The sequence below is a fragment of the Bos taurus genome, chromosome 28 (genome assembly GCF_002263795.3).
Source record: "Bos taurus isolate L1 Dominette 01449 registration number 42190680 breed Hereford chromosome 28, ARS-UCD2.0, whole genome shotgun sequence".
In the NCBI taxonomy this organism is placed as follows: domain Eukaryota; kingdom Metazoa; phylum Chordata; class Mammalia; order Artiodactyla; family Bovidae; genus Bos; species Bos taurus.
Genome location: NC_037355.1, coordinates 43786388 through 43807551, shown reverse-complemented (window position 1 = coordinate 43807551; position 21164 = coordinate 43786388). Strand labels below are relative to the sequence as shown.

The following is a 21164-nucleotide window of genomic DNA, read 5'->3' as shown; positions in this document are numbered from 1 at the left end:
CAACAGAGCGACTTCACTTTCACTTTTCACTTCCATGCACTGGAGAAGGAAATGGCAGCCCACTCCAGTGTTCTTGCCTGGAGAATCCCAGGGACGGGGGAGCCTGGTGGGCTGCCGTCTATGGGGTCACACAGAGTCGGACACAACTGAAGCGACTTAGCAGCAGCAGCAGCAGTTGCTGTTGTCAGACCTCAGACAAAGGCGAATGAATTGTTGACCCAGCTGACAGAATTTACTACACAAGTTTTTATAGCATTTCTGGGCAGCAACAGCAGCCAATGCCATCTTTCTTGGCATTACTGTTTATTGAATATAGACTTACAGTCTTTAAATAATTTGAATATAGTGCTTTCAATATACAGTTCTTTCATCACACATATATTTCTTTAAAGCACAAAACTATAACTTAAAATCAAAAGGCTATAAATACACATGTACATATTGCCATAAATCTAGAACTGTTTTATAAAAATAGAACTCAAATATCAACTTTATATATTTTGGCAACTTAGCAGTATTGTAAGGTGGCCACATACATTTTTATTATGCATCATTGTCCCCCCAAATCTGAGTCTCCAAGTTTCATCATCTCTCTGAGGACTCTTGGGACAGTCTCCTTTACCAGGGTCCCCACAGAGATGGCCAAGGCCATGGCTCAGCACTGCCTTTATGTAAAGGCTCAGTGTACCCACCTGAACTTGGAGGGGGAAGACCAGCTTCCAGCCCCTCCCTCGGAGGGAGGAGCTGTTCCCTCCTGCCAAATGTCTGCCATCCACACATGGTTGATATCGGAATGCACAGTCAGTTCCCTTTCCCCAAGCTCAGAAAATGGCAGATGTGTTTGGTTCTGACGAATGAGTGTTTGAGAGAAAGTGTGAAACAAACATCACCTGAACAGTGCCTGCTGGGGTAACATCATCCCGACAGCGGGCACCAGTGCCCACCTGCTCATGCAAGTCCCTTTACACACGTGACCTACCATCCTGACAAGCTCACAAGGCCGGGATGCTCTTGTCCCCATCTGATGATGGAAGAACTTGAGTCTCTGGGCTTTTTAAGTCTCTTGGCCAAGACCAGTGAGGCTGCTTGATCCCCAAACCAGAGCTGTCTACCCACCCAGAAACTTTTGGAGAGAAACCAGAAGAGAACTTGGATCTCCACCGTGGTCATTTGCTGGAAACAAGTAGGTAGCTTTGAGTCGGCTTACAGCAGGTGGACAGCAGTTCTCCAAACACCCCTGGGACTCTTGGGCTGTGCTTTTCCAGGGGGGAGCAGAAAGGTGGACATGCGAGGGAAGCAGCGTGGACTCTGCAGACCAATGGTTTTGAAGGGGCAGTGCCAGAATCTCCTGGATCATACAATAGAAATTCTCAGCCTGAAACCATTGGCTCAAGGAATTCACAGCTTAGGGCTGTCTGTGTTATCAAAGGTCCCAGCAAAGGTCAAAATATTCCCCCATCTCAGCCTGCCTGCTTCTATGTTAGTCAAAGGGCAGAGAGCTTGCACAGTGCTCCAAAGAAGAGACACATTAAGGGTCCCCGGGCCACAGTGGAGGGTGATACAGAGCAGGATGGGGAGGTCATTGGCTTGTGTCTTTGTGGGAGGAGTAAAGGGCTTTTCTTTTTTTAGGAAAACTCACAGGAAGCATGGCAGAACTCAGTGTGATAGGAGCCCAGTTCTGCACCTCCTCTGGACAGAAGCAAGCTGCCTTGGCTATTTGCAGTTTTGATTTTTCTGGTTGCTTTCCCATAAAAATATGCCCTAGCAGAAAGTGCCTCTCACCATCTCCTCCATGAGCACTGCCTCCCCGGACATTCTCAGCTCAGTTCTGTGGACTGTTGGCCCCTCCATCAGGGCTGGCTCTGTGCACAGCCATTCCCTCCTCTCAGCCCCTCTCTTCACCAGCTGTGCCCTCAGCCCCCAGGCCAGTTAAGAGCTTTGATTTCGGCTCCTCCACATGCATTTTAGTCCCAGCTATCCACGGATGTCCAGCTTAGGCCACTGAGACCGTATTCTGAAATTAATGTCACAGTGCTTTTCTTAAAAGCCTCTCAAGAATGAACGAAACAAAACAAGTAAACAGCAGCAGCAGAAACCCCCGAAGCATCCTGCTCTCCTCCTAAAGGCAGATCACCTATCAGGGCATGTTTTTTGTGAAGGCGAGTGGGAAGGCAACCAGAAAAAAAGCAAGTGGCAGATCCCTGGGGAGGTGAACCGGGCCCTGCCAGGCCCCCGGAGAAAGCAGGGAGCAGAGCTGCTCCAGGGAAATGGCAGACCATTTTCTTCCCCTTTCAGAATAGCCAGACCAGATTTTCTGAACTCAGTGGAAGGCTGCTTCCGGGAGGCAAAAGGAGAAAAGTGTTTGCAGGCCCAGATCACTGTATTTTAAATTAACTTGGGCTGTGTGTGTGTGTGTGTGTGTCAGGGGTGGGTACTGCTTACAGGACCACATGTCTCAGGGCGGGTCGCTCTGAATGCCAGCATCAGACTGCTTTGAATCTGAAAACAAAGCCCTCTACTCCTCCCCAAGGGACACAAAGCAATGACCTGGGGTTAGCCTCTTCCTTCATGGTTCATTTGGGTGCATTGCACATAATAAGGTGACTCATTCTTTCACTGGACATGCTAGGTCCTGCTGGGAAGCACACACCAATACTGAGCTGCTGTGGCTACAGAGGGAAGTCAGTGGTGGCTTCCACATCTCACCCGGGCCGCCTCAGAGCCAGGCTAGTCTTATTTCCCAACACACAGGCCCGAGGACACCTTGATAAATAATGACGATTCCCATGCCTCATGAGGGATGCATTCTTCCTACCAGTCCAGCTTTGTGTGATGCCTCAATGTGGTCTGTGTTGGGTCTGGAGTTATAGAGAAGCTACAGAAAGCTGGGGTGAAGGTTGGGAGCAAGGGGTTCGGCGGGGTCTGGCAGCTGCAGAATGCTGGGTTGAGGAGTTGAAAGCTGGTGGCAGCCATCAAGGTTGGTGCCCCTGACTGGGCCTTGTTACTTTTTCCTTTGTTGCCGGTGGCTTGCCTGTGGCAGACAGTGGCAGGCTGCAGAGGCGTCTCATGTCAAGAAGGCTTTCTTCCACAGCTTTGGCAAACTTGGTTGATGATGTCTCCTTGCAGTTGTGGAAGCTAGAGATGCAGAAAAGGATGCTCTCTGGCTGGGGGTTGTAGCAGGCACCATACCCATTGGGTACCACGGGACCATAGCAGCAAAACATCTCCATGGTGGTGGGTACCTGGAGGAGAGGACAGGTCAGAAGTTGCTTGTTCTGAAAGTCTGCGCAAAGCATGATGTTCTAGCAGTCCAGGGGCCTCAAGGAGATATTTGCTCCTCTTTGACTATTGCCCACCTGGGTGTGTGACTGAATTAAGCACATCAACGGACTGCTTCATCATGCATGGCCACAGCCAGAGTCATCAAAACAAACCCATCTAACTGCATGAATCAGAAGGGAGGCCATAAGCCCCTCCCTGGTGTGAAACCTGCTCTACTCGTGGAGTTGGAAGCTCCCAGAGTGACCCGGTGCTGGGCCGAATCTCTCCTTCACCTGGGGGCTGTTTGAATCACCCAGGCAATCAGAGCAATTTACTAAACGGCACCCTGGTGGCACCCAACAGTTAGATGGCTTCCCAGAGGGAGTAATTTATGAACTGGAGGAAATCTGGCTCCTCTTCTCTGTCGATTTTTTCCCACATCCTTAATTACTGTCAGTATTGCCTGGCTGGTCTGCTTTTCTCCCCACAGCCTGGTCACGCACAATTACCCAGCACTGGGCGTCTCAGAGATTGCCATCAACTGGAGTTTTTAGTTATGTACCTGATACATTTTGAATTCAGAGGGCTGCGATTTTATAATGCAGATCACAAGCCAAGAAAAAGTGCTTCTGAAGGCATTGAAGCCATCAATGTTCATTGCAGTTGGAGAAAAAAAATACCACCACACCCTGAATTAATTGTATTAGCTGGTTTCAGAGCGGAAATGGAGCACGCTCTTGTGGAGGTGCAGGGCGGTGTGTGTTTTAAGCCCACAGGCTCTGTGTGCTCAGGCCTTCAGAAATGACACTGGCCGTTTTAATGGGGCAGAACAGACCATTAGTCTTGCTAATAGAGTCACCTCATTGTCAGATCAATTTGCCGTGCCACAGCCGAAGGCCATACAGCGTTCCGAGGCACTTCGTGCCCACGGATGGTTTCCTGAAGAATTTATGCTGCTGTGCTCTGTCCTCTTTTACTTACGGCTGCAAGCTCACTGCCGTAATGACAAAACGAAATTACCGAGTGGGCTCTTATCCTCAAACACAACTTTATCAGCCCTTGTTCTTGCCCACGTTCTGCTTTTCGCAGATGAGGCGGAGTTTCAGTAAACTGACATTTGGAGGGCGGGGTGTGGGGAGGGGGGTAGGTATCTTCTCTTCTAGATGGCTGCCTTTCTCTAACAGATCGTGTTCTGCTTTTGCGTCGGCGGTCCTCCAACAGAGCAAGGCGGTAGCGCTGGTTTAGGAGATGCCGGACTTGCCCCTTATGATGAGGTCTGTGACCTGCTTGGAGGACCCTGTCCATGCCAAGCACGGGGGGTCTGGGCTTTCTACCTACATCATCACATCTGATTGAGCCAGGGCTTGCCTCTGGGCCCAGAGGACACCACCTCCTGGGCAACACTGGAAGAATATGCCTAGTGGTTAGGGCACCAGAGTGGGTATTCTCCCATCCTGCCCACCGCTGCTAAGGAGGCATTTGTGATTACGCACATTTAGAAGATGGGGAAACCAGCACTCTGAGCATTTTGGTCCTTCTGCTGAAGGGCATGCAGTTCACGGGAAGCAGAGCCAGGACCGGGCTGATTCCGAGCAGTGGGCTGTAATCACTCAGCTTGTGAGAAAGCCCACTGCTTCCACTAAATGCTCTCAGGTGCTGGCTGCGCTGGGGCAGTACCTGGCTGGTAGAGAGCACAAACCGGTTGCTCATCAGGTATGTTTCATCCGTGAACATCTCGGGCAGTTCCTTGCACATTTCCCGGGCCAGCTCCCGCAGCCCCAGCAGGTGGTTGTCGATGGCCATCCCTGTTATGGCCTGAGACAGAGAACAGGACTTGAGACACGGGCTTCCCCTCCTTCTCTCCTCTCTAGTCTGCAAAGCTCGTGGGGACTCTGATGGCTCTTGCCCACCCAGTGCTTGCTGTGGACCACATCCGTGTGTGGTGGCCACCCAGGACCAAGCACTCCTACATGATCTCTGCTCCTTGTGTATTTCTCCACACCCGGGATAAGCCAGAGCAGGTAGGGTTCTAGATGAGGATGCCCGAGTTAAAAGCCAGTGAGTCTGACTGCCCACCCCCCAACAGCATGGTCCCTGCCGAGGTTCAGTGTGTATAACCCCTCATGCTCCAAGTGGAAACAGCAGGGCTGGCTTGGCCCTCCTGGGCACCCCTTCAGGGGCAGAACCTGGGCAGGAGCACAGGTGCTGGCTGGAACCCATCCAGGCCTGGGCAGGGGCACCCCAGGCTGTCACTAATGGGCTTTCACCACAACCAACACTTCATCCTCCAGCAGGAGCCCCAAGAATGAGGGGCAGAGGGTGCCGAGGTGTCCTCGAATCTTGGCTGCTGTTTCACAGGCTCAGAATCAATTCAACTGAACTGGACTCATAATCTAAGAGTAATTTTGAGACAGGAGCTAGACAGCTTAGCAGAGGCTCAGCTCACATTTTCAAGGGTTGTTGGATGAAGAAAAGGTCTTTCTTTTTGTCACAGGTACTTGAAATCTTATCAAAGGATAAGAGAATAGCAGTGGAGACTCCTACGCAGGAGGAGCTCAGGGGTGGTGGTGTGGCTGGAAGGGGACAGTGGAGCCAGGGCAGTCTTTTCTGTCTTCCCCACAGGAGGCTGTGTGCAGCAGGCACAGGGGTTTTGCACAGATTACATGTTTGATTGGGGCAATTTGTGGGGCTGAAGGAGACATAGAGGCCTCTTTCTTTTAAAATAATTTTTTTAATGTATTTATTTTCTTTTTGGCCATGCTGCATCTTCGCTGCTTTCTGTGGGCGCTCTCTGGTTGCAGTGAGTGGGGGCTACTCTTCTCTGTGGTGTGCGGGCCTCTCATTGCCGTGGTTTCTCCTCCTGCAGAGCACAGGCTGCAGGGCTCCTGGGCTTCGGTAGCTGCAGCACGTGGGCTCAGAGTTGAGGCTCACGGACTTAGCTGCTCCACAGCATGTGGAATCCCCCCGGACCAGGGACTGAACTCGTGTCCTGTGCATTGGCAGGTGGATTCCTATCCACTGTGCTCCCAGGGAAGTCCCTCCTCTGGCCTCTTGTAATAACCTCTGGATCAACATCAGGGTAACTGAGTAATTCCTGGGGGTTTCACGGTTACATGAGATGGCCCCTTAGCTGTTAAGGCCCCACAGAGGCGGAGATCTTCGACCACAGTGAACTTTGTTCAGGTTTACAAGGTACGTTTTGGAATTTGACAGCTGTTCTCTTTCAGGTGAGAATGGATGCATAAAGATGACTCAGGGGCCCCAGTCTCTCCAAACACACCTAATTATAGGCTGAAAAGACATGTTATACAATCACCACTCACTTTGGACATGCCCCGTTAGGACAGAGGCGAAGAGCTGTGAGACAGACCAGCTATGAAGTAGACGCGCGTTTAATTTCTCAGGTCGCCGCTATGTACTGACTGCTTTGTGCAGATCTGTGAGAGCAGCTACACTGTACAGCAGCCAGTCCACCCCGGTTTTCACCATCTCTGAAGTTCCTGTAGCAACTGGGGTTGATTCAACAGACTCTTTGGATCAGAGCCATGAGTAGTAACGAGCAAAATGACTCAACATCCGGTCTTCTGTTCATTCAAGAACCTGAACTGAGTGCCTACTATGTGCCTGAGAAGCTGCTGGAGAACAAAGCAGTCACGGACTCAGCCTCCTGGAGCCCTGGGTGGGGTGGGAGGCGTATTAACCAATCATACAAATAAACTCGGATCACAAACTGCGTAAGTACTGGGAAGGAGAAGCACACGGTGCTGAGGGGACGTGGCAGCGTGTCTGGACCACGTCCGCTCCTTTCCTTGGGATTTCCTTCTCCAGAACCTCTGCCAAATATACTTGCCAGACACATGGAGCTTTCCTGGTTTCCTCCTCCGTCCCTTACCCCGCACATCCAACCAGGGACCTACAAAGCATCTTTATGGCTCTCCTCTCCCCATCCCTGATCTCTTTTACTTAGTTGTTTCCACCAACTTAAAATAGTTAACACAGCAGAACCCTATGGCAATGCTCTGGAGAATATTTCCCTAAAGTTTTCATAAAATTTTAAATTATCAAAGTTGTATATTTATAGTTTAAAAAAACACCAAATAAGCCAAAGACTTAATGTCACTTTGCCAGCACTGAGTCCCTCTCCACAGAAGCAATCACTTGGAACCTTCTAGCAACTGGCTTTCTTAGTTCTGAATACTATGCTTAGACTGCTGCTACTGCGTTTTTCAATTTCCTTATTATAGAAGATGAAACTTGGCTCTTTGATACCCTCCTTCCCAAATATACTTCCACTCCCCAATGCTTCCAACAGAGTTAGATCTGAACTCCTTGTCACTTGATCAACATTCAGTGTTTACATGGCTATAATTATGCAAGTATTCACAGCTGAGTCCTGAGTCCTGCGTGTGTTAGGATTAGATTTCCTTAATCAGTTTTTTTGTGTTCCCTAGAATTGACAGTTTGTAAATGATTAAATTATGATTTTCCCACTTGCTTATCTTTCTATGCATCTACAACTTATTGATTCGTAAGTCCTCAGCCAGAACTGTAAAACTTCCCTTAATGCATAAAAATGTATCAGACAATTTACCAGTTTAATTTCTCCTTTCACTTCTTGCTTCTCTGTGGACTGACTGTTCCCTGGGTCTGCTGAACAGCTGTCAGCTTGGGACCTCCCTTTGCTCTCATCCTTGTTCTCGACCTCCTGCTGGTGTAGAATCTTCTGATGTTTAAGTCTGTGATTTTCTCTTTTGTGTTTTATTCTCTTACATTAGTGGTCTACATCCTCCAATAGTTTTACTAGAAAGAGAGCTCGATAAGTAACAACTGTAAGCCCTTGCCTGTGCGCACGCTGCTCCCTTCTAGGGCCATCCTTCCCGTCTGCCTTTACCGACAAACACCTCCTGCTTTAAGTCTCGGATGAAGCACTACTTCCTCTGGGGAGCTCACCTGGCTTTCCCAAGCGGAAGGAACTTACTCCTCCATGTTCTCTGCTACTTCCTGAAACAGTTAAGGCCTCTTTTCCCTACTACGTAGTGAACTCCCCAAGGAAAGGGCTTCGTTTTTTATTTGCCAGCACCTAACGCCTTGCCTGGCATAGAGCAGAAAAACAAAGGACACCCACAGAAGACATGACAGCAAGCTTGACTTTCCCCAAACAGAACAGACACCCATTTAGATGGATCAGGGACCTAGCAACTGAACTGGAGAAAAGCCTATGCTGGCTAGTTCTAAAACCCAGATCTATGTTGTGCTTGCTTTCAGATATATAGATAGCAAACAGAGTAAATACCAAGTAAATTCCTTTCCATAGATTGTATGATCCTTCAGAGACTATATCAGAATGATTCACAATTAATATATTGATCACCAGTCCAAGCAGTAGCTTATTTTTGGTTTGTATGCAAATGATGGCTTTGCAGTGCCAGAAAATATATTATTTTCCTAACCCAGGAAAGCATTTCCCTTACCATTTCAATTTCACCATTAACTTTCAGCAAAAAAAAATCTTTGTATTCACAAGCAGTATAAATAAATAAATACATGGAGAATAAGAAGGCAGAAACAGCCCTGGGGGGAAAAAACACTGCCTCACCCGAGACTGTGCAGACCATATAGGTCTGCCTTCTCTTACACAAGCTGTAATGTGCTTTACATGTTGGTGCTGTTATTACTGGTGTTGTTTCAAAGACCAGTCATTGTATTCCTGTAAAATCCACATAAAAAGCAGGAGTGCTGTGTTACGCAGCTTTTAAAAATAAGAAAGAGGAGGCTCTGGAGGCAAGGTGGCCTCACCAAGTCGCTGCATAGGAGGTGGCCCAGCTGTCACCCAGAGGCTGTGCTGCGGCCCTGGCTCTGGGCACAGCCGGGGGTCCTGAGCTCAGGCGAGGTCACTCACCATGACCGTGTACTCCGTCTGGGCTCGGATGGCATCCTTCAGGAGCAACAGCTTCTCCGAATCCTATAAATGGACAGAGACACAGTGCACGGGGCTTTAAGAGGCTGCTCAGGTACAGACCAGCCAAAGGAGCTGGGTGTCCCGGGGCTGAGCCACAGGCGGCCCACAGCTGCCCCACTGACCTCCTTGAGACCCCTCAGGCCAGCAAGACTTACCGGCGCGGCGGCTGTGTGGTGGTCAGCGATGGCTTTCACAAAACGCAGAGCCTCCGGCGTGGCCGATCGAATGTTGTCCACCCGTCCCTCTTGGAACCGGCGGATGGAGGCGCTCTCGTAGGTGGGCACGAGTTTCCCGTGGAGCCTGCACAGGATGAAGGGGGAACGGTAGACGGTGCTGCCTTCTCAGGGAGTCGTAAATGCTGAAGGAAAAATAGCCTCGCCTGCCTTGATTTTTACAGTCCTGCCTTCACTTGGCAGTCTTTCATTTTAATGCTAATAGAATTCTGGAGGAGATTCCCCAAAGATGAATGCTGGGGAGGCTCTGATATGAAGAGCTGAGCACACTTTCCTGTGAGGGTGATACTGTGTGGATATAAAATATAAGGGAGACATGACTGGTAGTTGTTTTTATTATTATTTTTTTAAGTCCCAATCTGGTGGGAAACCTAGAATTTTCTGTAAGACCCAATGAGTGAGTGATTAATAGCACAGCATGGAATAATTCATCATTCCCACTCTTGAGGGAATCCTGTTTTATTTAAAAACAATTCAAGCATGACTGTGGATCGAGGCAAGGAGGGGGCCTTGGTGGCCATGGGTGCCAGCTGCTGCACAGGCCCACCATCCAGGGGCAGCGCTGCTTTCAAAGTGACCCATGGGTACCAGGGCTGTGTCTCTCCTTCCTCACGTCTGTGACCGCTGGCCCCGCCAGTCAGGGCAAGTCTCTTTCTCAGATATGTGAACTGAGCAAGCACCCTTAGGCTTGCACACCAGGCTGGCAAACACCTTTCCCACCAGTCAGTAAGGCTGTTGGTGTTAAGGGGTCAGGGAGGGGCAAGACACAGAACTCAGAGAAGGGCAGTGACACCCAGAGTCACACGCATGTGGTGGCCTGGTATCCTGGCCTCCTCCAGGCAAGTCTCCCTCGCCCTGGGTGAGTTCCAGGAGTGGGGAATCGAGAGTCTGACTGGGTACAGTGCTTGACACTGTATGACTTGCCGAGAAAGTGGCATTTCCTGTACTCATGTCTCATCCCCCCCCCTCCCCAAGACTCTGGCAGGGAGCTCATTTCCTGTATCTCTACAGCCCCTCGGAGCAAACACCATGCTGAGCACAGAAGTAGACGCCACCACTGGCTGGTAGCTGATCAGCCCCAATTTAGGCAGCTTCCGCGTTTCTGCTGAATCTAGAAGCAGATTTAAAAATTTTTTTGGTTACAGTTGAAACTCCGAGGCATTCATTCCATAGGCAGCAGGTGGTATTTTGCCTATTCAGTGAGCCTGGGAGCCTCTGGCCTCATCTATTCCTGGCCATGTCCAGTGACAGCAAAGATCCCTGGAGGGTAGAGGAAGGGGGCTCTGTCCCCATCCCCTCTGGGATTTGGATCTGAAGCTCTGAAGTGCTGAGCCCCAGCGCAGCAGTGTCCCCAGCCACGGCACGAGCAGGGCACTGACCTCATGGCCCATTCCAGCCACATGCCATCTGAGTGTCAGAACGGCATTGACTGCAGTTCCAGAGGCTGGGTCCTTCCACAGCCCAATGCCTGGCGGTGAGCACAGTCCTTGTGTGTGTGTGTGTGGGGGGTGATGTCAACCTGACCGATGACACTCAGAGTGGCTGCACTCCCTTCCCCGTGGGTCACACCCCCTGCGAGGGACATTGGAGTCTGGGATGCCACCCACTCATTAGTGATGCCTCCGTGCCAGGGCCTTCTCCAAGTCACTGTATGCCCATTCTGACTGCAGACCACAAGCAGGTTCTGGCCTTCCCCGTGGGTCACACCCCCTGCGAGGGACACTGGAGTCTGGGATGCCACCCACTCATTAGTGATGCCTCCGTGCCAGGGCCTTCTCCAAGTCACTTTATGCCCACTCTGACTGCAGACCACAAGCAGGTTCTGGCGGGGGTGTGGTGCCCTTTACTACACAGCACCTGTGCTAGCTTATGAGCTGCTGCTTCTGGAACGCTGGGACCCACAGGAGCCAGCCCTGTCTTGAGGAAGATCTATTTTGCGTAATTTTTCACCTCTCATAAAAGGCCAATTTGGCTCCCTACCCTGCCTTCAACTCTTACTCCCAACTCTGCATCTCTTCCCCAGGACAGAGCTACTACTTAAGGGATTTTTCTAAACCACACACTGACCATGCCACCCCAGGCTAAAACCCCTGCAGGGTCTTCTCAGGGCTCTGACAGTCCCTGATGCCTACTCTGTCCCAGGCACGCAAGATAACTGAGAACATCACGCCTGGGGGAGACAGTTTAGAAAACAAAGTCAGCAAATCCATGAACAAGGGAGCCCACATGCATAACAACTGCCATGAATGAAAAAGAACGCAGCACGCTGTGACAGAGAGCTGGTGGCTGAGGCTCCGAGGTGGCCTCTGAGGGCTGCACCTGAGCAGAGACCTGGGCTGTGGGAAGGAGCTGGTGTGTGAAGCCTGGCGGTGACAGGTGGGTAGGCAGAGGCACTGGCACAAAGCCAAGGTCTGGAGGTGGAAGAGAGCTTGGGGGCAGGGCCCCGGGAAGGCTGGTTCACAAAGAGCCTTTCTAAGCCTGGACTTTGCTCTAAGCATGATGGGAAACCACTGGCGGGGCTCAAGGTGGTAGGTAATGGAATCTGATTTGGATATTTCAAAGTTCATGCTTCATGAAGACAGGATTACTGAGGACAAGAGTGGAAGCAGAGACCTGCAAAGGCGGGCTACAGTTGACCAAACATTAGATGGCGGGGGCTTGGAGGTGGAGGGCAGAGGATGGAGGAGAACTGCTGTGGGGCGAGGGGAATGAGCAACGGAAACCAGTTAAGCCCCAGATGTTTGACTTGACCCACCAGGGGGTGGGCAGGGATGCTACTTCCAACTCCTTGTCAAGACCAGGAAAACTGGGTGGAACAGGTCACAGCTCCAGTGCCCCAGGCGGGCTGGCTGAGATCAAGAGGGAACCACCTGATATTCTCGCCACCTGCCTGGCCTTTGTCAGCTCTGCGTCCCTCCACCCCCATGAACTCTGCGCCCCTGGGTCATTGCTTGCCAGCTTTAGGTGACAGGGTCCTTCCATGCAGCCTGCCCTGGTCATACCCCCATCCTCTAGGCTCACAGGGAGTCATCCCTCCCTCCAAGATGCTTATAGACCCAAGAGTAGCTCATCAGTCAGTCCCCCTGGGCAGGCTGTGCTTACCTGTAGAAGGCCAGCTGGAGGGCCACCTGAATAAAGGCATCGGGGCTGCATTTCTGCTGCTTAATGAATGTTTTCCCATAGTCATCAAACTTATAAACGGTGAAGTCGAGATTCTTTACTATTCTGTGGAAGAAAAAGGAAAGAAGCTTTCACTGCATGCAAAATAGAATGCACTCACCACAGAGTCTAATGAAGTTTCTCGAGCCTGGTCCATGTCAAAGCAGTAAGGTGTCCAGGACACAGTCAGAGACAGGCCTTGATGTATGGGAGTGGCAGAGGGCATGCCGACAAGGGGGACTCTGAACTGAGGGTGAGGCTCGGCTGGATAGGGCAGTGGTTCTGTACTGGGGGTGGGGAGGGGGCCTGGCTGCAGGGAGGGTTGCAGAAGCACGAGGGTCATTTGCGTGGGCAAGGAGCAAACAACCTACAAAGTCCTAGGGAGTCACTGCCCCCGAAGTAGGCCTACGGAGGCCGTGCATTTTGACCTGTGTGTGAAGTGTGTCCAGCATCCCCGTGGACTCTGGGCCTCCTGGCCATCTTGCCAGACCTGCCAACCCCCCATGCTCAGGGAAAAGCCTGCTTCTCTGATGGCTGCAAGCATCTCTCACTGAGACTCGTCCCTATTGTGCTGTGGGAAGAAAGGCTTGGGGCCTGGCCACTGGCCACAGTCACCACAGCTAAAGCTGCTCATCCAGGCTTTGTTGGTGACTGAAAATCCTTTTTACCTGGAAATCGATGCTGAGCCTCCCGTGATATGCCCAGACCTTTGCTGCCCACAATCACTGTCAAGTAGAAGGAAGATTCCCTGAGTCCACGCTGAGATAGACCTTCAGCACTGGTCTCCCCACTCCCTTCCCCTCACTATATTGACCAGTCTCCTTCATAATGGGTTTGGGGTATGGGCTGATGGCTTGCAGGAGCAACATGTAGCAATCCCCATATCTGGTCACCAGCTATGTGTGTGTGTGTGTGTGTGTGTGTGTGTGTGTGTGTGTGTGTGTGTGTGTGTGTGCAGAGCCCTGGGTGGGCAGCCCTGACCCCTGCTCCCACCCTCCCTCAGGATTCGGTGTTCCCTGCCTGCCTGGCCTTGAATTATTCCTCCAGTCATGTGAGCTCAGCTCTTGCTTGGTCCATGCCAGGTTCTGAGGACCCAGCAGGACTCGGAGAGGGCCCAGTTCTCATGGGAACTCACCCTTCAGTCTGTCCTGTTGACCCACTGTCCCTGGACAGGCTGAGCTCACAGTCACCCCAGCCATCTGGAAAACTTCTTGGCCAAGCCCTGGCCCCTCAGACCCTACCTACCTTCCATGGAAGCTCAGGACCCCACGGCTGGGTGCTTGGGACCACATACCAGCTGACTGAAGCCCTGAAATAAGCCAACTCTTTCTTCTGCCCAGGGCTCACCAGCCCACCAACTCACTCACCTTCATGTCCCAAGAGCAGCCCCATGGGGTTACGAGCCCTTACAGATGAACACCTGAGGCCTCTCTCCTTCCCCCTGGAAAGTCCGTCAACACCTCCAGCAGCTCGCTGTGGACGCACCCTCCCCATCCCTCGGTGTCCGAGCCCAGCCACTCTCTGCCCTGCTCATCTGCGCCATCCCCACAGGCTCCTTGGTTCCCGGAAACCCCATGGCCTGAATCCTCCAGGGGTTCCGCACCACCGCAGCACAGCCTCCAGTCCCCAGAATGTAAGGACATGAAGCTCTCTGCAGTGTGACCCCAGCTTCCCTTCATTGCCCCAGCTCTGGTCACTCTCTCACTTGCTGGCCTCCAAACAACCTGATCTTATGAACCTGTCTCTTTCCCAGCTGCTGGCACCACGAACTCCTAGTTATCCTTCAAGGCCCATTTCTGCAAAGCCCTCGCTCTACCTCCTGGCAGAACTCAGCTCCAGTGTCCTCTGTGGGTTCAGGACCAAATACATGTCTCTGGTTTGGGCGCTTATTGCATCTGACATTTTTGCTTTGGGGATCCAGTTCCTCCACCAAAGTATGGAGGGCGGGACTCGTGGCACATTGATTTCTGTGTCCCCAGAGCCCTACCGGAGGCCTGGAACACACCAGAGCTCTGCACAGGCATGATGAACGAATGAATGGATGAATGAATGCACTCCTGCTCGTTTATTCAACGATGGAATGAAGAGCCAAAGTCCGTATCTAGTTGCCAGACCATGACACCCAGCACACCTCGTGACCGCTAGCAAGGGCTCATATTCCCCCCGGGGCCTCCTGCGGGGTCCCGTTAGGGCTCCCCTTGGGGAAACAAGGCCCCTTGTCAAGTTGCCGTGTAAATTCAAGCAAATTGAAATCTCCTGAATTCAAATGACTTATTCAAACCAGTTGGAAATAACCCCACCTCCCCTGGAAGATGGAGATGATTTCCCCGCCTTGACTCAGCTCAGTCAGGTGAAACCTGTGGAAAAAAATAGATGCACGTTTGCATTTTATGGAAATGAAGGATACTTCGGCAAGGTTATTTCCCCGAGAGGTGCAACTCGCCTTTAGTTTGACTGCATTTCCATGAGGGGGGTGGGCGGAGGCGGGTGAGGGGAGGCAGAGGAGCTGGGGTCTTTGGAAGCTTCTAGGACACCTTGGCAGCTGGTGGGGTGGGGGAGTGGTATGGTGATACCCCCTGGAGCATCACCCCCAAAGACCTGGGGTTCTCCTTACTGTTGAAGTTTTTCTGCTGAGGAGGCTAAGAGGCCTTGAATTTCCGGGGAGCACTTCCACCTCAGCCTTCTGGGTGCTGGGAGCTCGCTGACCGAGTCAGCTCGGACCATCTTCTTGCTGGTCTTCACCCTGCGGGACAATGGGGTGACTCCTGTGGCCTGAGAGCCGGGGGGCTGTGGGCAGCTTATTTCTTTGCCTGGCAGTCATCTTAGCTGTTGGAGTTTGGTGTGCCCACCCAACCGTGACACAGATGAACGGACCGAAGCTCTTAGAGGACACCGAAATTAGTGAGCGGTCGAGCTGGGGTTCCATCCATTTCCACCTGACTGCAAAGCCCAGGATTTCTTTTCATGTTTTCCTGTTTGACCATGCTACACCAATAACTCTTAAAAAAAAAAAAAAAAACACCTGGGGACAAATGGAAGAAGCAAATCGTGATTTTCTGTCGGTGAGGGCTGGTGTGGGTTTTCAGTGATCCTAAAGAGTCCCTCTAGGGAAGCCCAGGTGATGCTAGTGGTAAAGAACCTGCCTGTCAATACAGGAGACATTAGAGTCTCAGGTTCAATCCCTGAGTGGGAAAGATCCCTTGGAGGAGGGCATGGCAACCCACTCCAGTATTCTTGCCTGGAGAATCTCATGGACAGAGGAGCTTGGTGGGCTACAGTCCATGGGGTCACAAAGAGTTGGACATGACTGAAGTCATGCTAAGTCATGACTTAGCATGCACGCACAGAGTCCCTAAATCATGGAAGAGATTCAGAACTTACGGATTCAGGGAGAAGATTCTAGGAGGAGAGAATGAGCAGAATCATGAATGGAGGAAGGGACCCAGTGTATCCAAGGGACAGAGAAGTACTCAGTCTGGAGACCTTGGAAGGTAGGGAGAGAGACCCAGGCTGAGGGGAGAGAAACAGGTGCAGCTCCCTCCATTCTGGGTCAACAGTGGGCCCACACCTGACTGGACAAGCAATAGACATCGACCTGGGCTTCCCTGGACCAGAGCAAATATTCCCCTAAAGCTGAGAATTCTTGGCCAAATATCGCCCTAACTGCGCTAACTTGTTGCTCAGTCTGCCCCTCCTGTCCAAGATCGATAAAGCATATGATGTTTCATTCAAGCTGGTTTTCAAATTCGTCTTTTGCTAGGACAATGCCAGACTGATGCAGCTCCACAGTGGCCGCCCACATTTGTCTTGGCCTAGCTTGGCCACTGCTGGGCAGTCCGGCTTTGCCTCCCGTGGCTGCTCAGTGGCTCAGGAGGGGCCCTGCCCCCAGACTCACATGTGCTTGAGCAGATGCTCCGTGCACTGCACCAAGACGATGCCGTCAAAAGGAGAGTGTTCACATACCACGCCACAGGTGCCATCTCGGCCCACCACGAACTGCAATAGCAGAGAGAAGTGAGCAGGCCTCTGGGTCAGTATTCCAAATCAGCTGCTTGGCTCCAGGTCAGGACCCCTGTATCCCTCCCACCTCCCCACCTCTCAGGGAGACCTTTTCTCCAGGAACACCAAAGCACATCATCTCCTGAGAAGAACACAGTCGCCATGGCCTGAGAATAGAGGGGCCTCAAGACAGCTCGAAACTGTGTGACCTCCTCCCAGAAGAGGGTAGCGCCCTGGGCAGTGAAGATAGAGCCATGGCTGCCTGGCTCAGGTAGCCCAGCGATTGCTAAGTGCTCACGCTGAGGCTGTGCACGCTCTCCTTAGGTCCTGGGCAAGCCCCTTCGGCTCCTGTTAACCCCGTTTCCCTTTCACAGCACACATCAGGGCCACCATCCGGGTCTGCTTTGTGTGATTATGTTCTGATGGACACTGTGTGGTTGGCCACCACTGATATTATCCCCAGGACGTAGTGTCCACCCCATAGTAGGTGCTTAATGACTTCTCTAAATGAGTAATGAAGGATGATGACCCAATTTGGGTGGCATGCAGATTCCCAGGAGAAATAAAATATCTCTTGATAGGAGTGAAAGAAAGGTGTGTCAGGGATGGCCCGTTCACTGCTGCCTGGGCTTTCAAGTCAGGACCCCTGATTCCAGTTCTGCGCTTACCACCTTCCAGCCGGGAGTGCTCTGACAAGTCGTATCAACCTCTGGCTTCAGTTTGCTCTCGTTTAAAATGGATCCAATAAGGCTCAGTTCACAGGATCAATACAAGGATTAGAGAGACGGTCTATGTAAGGCCCATGGGAGCTATAAAGATTACTCATGGTTTTTCTAACTATACAAAGGCTGGATTTAGCTGACTTCGGAAAGGGAGATGCTCAGTGTGTGCAAAGGTCCTAGCAGGAAATCACGAAAAGAATGAGATCTTGATTCTAAAAGCATAACCTGAATACAGTCAGGCTGCCTTGAAGTCCACCTCAGCACAGCATTACACTCCAGAGGTACTAAGCCATCATCCATAAGCAAAAAACCAACAAGCAAACAAATACACAAGCTCCTGAAATCTGTGTGAGACCTTCGGGGAACTGTGGCAAGGCACACCTCTGAGCTGACCCCCAGTCTCCCCCAGTCTCACTGTATGCCAGCTCCCAGAATTGTTACTCCTTTTCTTCAAACAAGCACACTTCCCACAGAGGTTTTCTCCAGGCCCATCCATGCAGGCTCTTTTCCCTCTCTCCCCCATGCCCTCTGCGTTTCTGTCCTGAGACTTGCTCTCAAACCTTTCCATTCAGGTTCACGGAACTTGTTGGGCTTCTCCAGCTCCCCTGATAATCTGTCCTGCCTGCAAAAAAGAGCCCAGAAGTGCACACACATAAGGCAGGAGGGGAGGGCGTGCCCACTCACACATCAGTGCTTCCCTGTTCCTGTCACTAAAAGTAAGGGTGGAAAACAGTGCCTTTTAAAAACCACTACCAAAGCTTACGATGTTTCAGGCCCTGTACATCCATTATATCATTTCATTCCCGCAGCTGCTCCATGAAAGATTGCAAGCCATTAACACCACTGGTGGAGGCTAAATAGCCAGCACAGCAGGGAGAGAACTCATCAGAAATAGCAGAATCAATATGCAAACCAACAAAAAGGATAACCTGCAGAATGCAGGGGACGGAGAGAGAAAAACGAGGCAGTCTAGAAAAGCTTACCAGTGGGAGCTAAACCGAAACCTGAGCGATACCAAACCAAAACACAAACATGGTTGGGTACCACTTAATGCAGTCGTTGTGAGAGTGTTGGAGCTTTACAAATACACAAGGTTCGATTCAGGGTCAGTGTGCTGGAGAAAAAGGACGGGGGATGGGAACGAATGGCCAGAACTTCATCCCCATCCTTGTGAGTATTTTTCTCTAGGCCAAAGTGAATGTCTTATTTCTGGGCTGACGTCATGTGAATGAGAAATCTGTGAATGGCTTTGTTTCATTTTATGACTCTTCTGTGGAGATGCTGGGCTGCCGTACTCCTCAGGGATGAAGGGAGGTATGTTGAAATGTCGGGGCCAGGGTGACGGAAATTCAGAAACACTGTTGTCTTCTGGCATCAGACGTGATTCTTGATGCATGCTTTGAGGGCTGGTTTGATGGGAGTCCCTGGCTTGCCCCCACCTGACAGTGTGTGATGGAAATAGGGAATGAGCCCCAGGTCTGACCCCAGAGGCCCCCTAGGCTGAGCACAGGCTGCAGGAAAGTCAGGGAGTTAGTGCTAGGTTTCGCCACTTGCTCCCGAGAAGAGTTCTGGCCAATCCAGGGGCCAACACGAAGAGCACATCTCCTCGGTTTCTCTGGCCCCATATGCGCACCCTGGGTGGGCAGCAGAGGCCACTGAGCGAGCCTGCTGGACGTGAGCACGAGGTGGCGCAGGCCACTGGCCACGCCACGGGGAGGCTTACCTGCAGGGACTTGTCGTACCAGCGGTTGGCCCCGTTCTTGCTGCAGCCTCCACCGTGGAGGAGCTGGAGCGCCCGGTTGGTGTCACTGAGCTCCACGCCTCCGGGGGCATCCAGGCACACCAGGCAGATGCACCGCTCAATCATATCCAGAGAGTCCCGGTTGGTGGAGTCTGCAGGGTGGGCCAGCATGGCCTGACTCAGCACCTGCCCAGCCCTGGGCCTGGGGTCCCTTCTACAGAACCCAAACCGTAGACAGATACACATGGACACCCAGACCTTGAGCCAATCCTGAGCCCCCTCCCTTGTACCCCAGGGGGTGGGCTGGTAAGTCCAGGTTGCTGTCCTGAGCTTCACCCCCCGGGGGTGGCACACCCCCAGGGTCCCTGTAAGAGTCCTGCCCTCCGACTGTAGCCAGTTCCGCCCCAAGATGTGCAGTCACTAGTCCTGCCCGCCAAGATGAAGGGGGTGGCATGGGGTCTTCCCCAGATGCATTAGTCTCCCAGGCCAGCTTGTGTCAGAGGAGCCCCAATTCCCCCATCCAGTGGCCCCCTTACTCACACCTGCCAGCCACGTCTGGCACACAGGCAAGTTCATTTGTCCTGAATTGTGATTTTCAAACATTAGTTGCCAAAAAGTTCTAATTAGTCAATTTCACATGAAAATTGGAAGTGAGGAAGTGAGGGTGTTGCTGTCGCAGGTGACCCCTCACCCCAGCTGTTGTTTCTATGCAAAGGGCAGGTGGAAGGGCCAGTGTGCCCCTGAATCTGTAGCCAGATGAGCCCACTGGGGCAGTTTCAGGCATGCAGAGTTCATCAGGACAAATAAAGGTCACGGAGTTGTACAAAAGACATGTCACTAAGAGAGCCTGACTTCTCCACAGGGGACAGTGGGCATGGAGTTCCCTCCAAAGTAGAGCTGGGCCAGCCAGATGGGCTGCCCCAGGCAGCTTCCTCTCCTGAGTGTAAGAAGGTTTGAAAGCCTGCCCAGTGGGACCTGACTATGGCCACAGCTGCCATGACTGTGGGGCCAGATACCTTTTCTCCCAATCAGGAGTCCTCATTGTGGTGACTGTTATTTCTGCACCATCGCACACAGGCGGTGGGGCATCAGGACCCGATGGTGAGGGCTGCCATCGCCCAGGCATCCTGACCTCTGGGCTAGATGGGGTGCAGGGTTACACCCCTCCCCCAGTCCCAGTGTTTCCATGCATGAGAAGATGGGGTGCGTGTTATGGAGGCAAAGGAGCGTTACATGGCATATTCTAATACCCACACCCACTTCAGTCATAGAACACCTGGTCTGTAGCTTGGCACATAGATGAGCAGAACTAAAGCGACATTTCCCAGCTTCTCTCACAGCTGGGGGAAATCATGTCTCAGTTCTGGCAACAAAAATCTAGAAACACTATCTGACAGCTTTCAAGAAACCTCCTTAAATACAGAGAGCACATTCTCTTTGCTCTTTTTTCCACCTTCCTCTACCCTGCTGCCTGGATCACAGGTGTGGTGGCCAGAGCCCTAGCCTCCATTTTTGGCCAGGAGGGTGCAGCCCACATCCTCGGAGTGAGATGGAAGAACTCTAACCATCTCTCAGCTCTGGAGGGCTCGGTTTGGGTATATATGAGAGAGACGGAGAGAGAGAGAGAAACCTCTGTTTTCTTTAAGATACTAATATTTTGGATTTTTGGTCACATGTGACCAATTCTAATACTAATCTTATACCGTGTAGTTATGCTGGATCCACGTCCTCACGCTGCAGGAATGAGCTGGAGTTGAGAAGCTGTGCCTTGGTTTGCCACAGTCTTCCCATTTATTTAATTCTGTTGTCTCGGCAGATATTTAAGGTCCCTGTCCCGAATGCTATTCTCTGTGTCAGATAGAAACATTCTGGGGGCTGAAGATCCTTCCGAGAAGGCAGTTGGTTGAGTCAGCTCTCAGCTCCCTCCTGTCCTAGCATGAAGGCAGATCTCTGGGCAGCCCTGTCCTGGTCCTGGCCCTCCTGTGCTCCCCAATTCTGAGCCCGGGTATGCAGCCCTCTGCTTCAGCAGCCACTTGCTCCTCTCCACTCAGGCTCTTCCCCCTCCCTTTGGAACCCCAGGGACTAAGTCT

General features: G+C 51.7%; 1 protein-coding gene across 1 annotated transcript in view; it reads right to left on the bottom strand.

The window, feature by feature from the left end:
- Positions 1-259: 259 nt before the first annotated feature.
- Positions 260-21164, bottom strand: part of CHAT (choline O-acetyltransferase) — a 55211-nt gene continuing 34306 nt past the window's right edge. The window contains exons 7-14 of the mRNA XM_015461094.3: positions 19057-19226; positions 16508-16608; positions 15227-15355; positions 12556-12678; positions 9376-9520; positions 9161-9223; positions 4939-5076; positions 260-3242 (exon numbers count right to left, since the gene is read on the bottom strand). Of these exons, the coding sequence (XP_015316580.3) occupies positions 2973-3242; positions 4939-5076; positions 9161-9223; positions 9376-9520; positions 12556-12678; positions 15227-15355; positions 16508-16608; positions 19057-19226 (1139 nt within the window). The 3' untranslated portion in view covers positions 260-2972. The remainder of the gene's footprint in view (positions 3243-4938; positions 5077-9160; positions 9224-9375; positions 9521-12555; positions 12679-15226; positions 15356-16507; positions 16609-19056; positions 19227-21164) is intronic.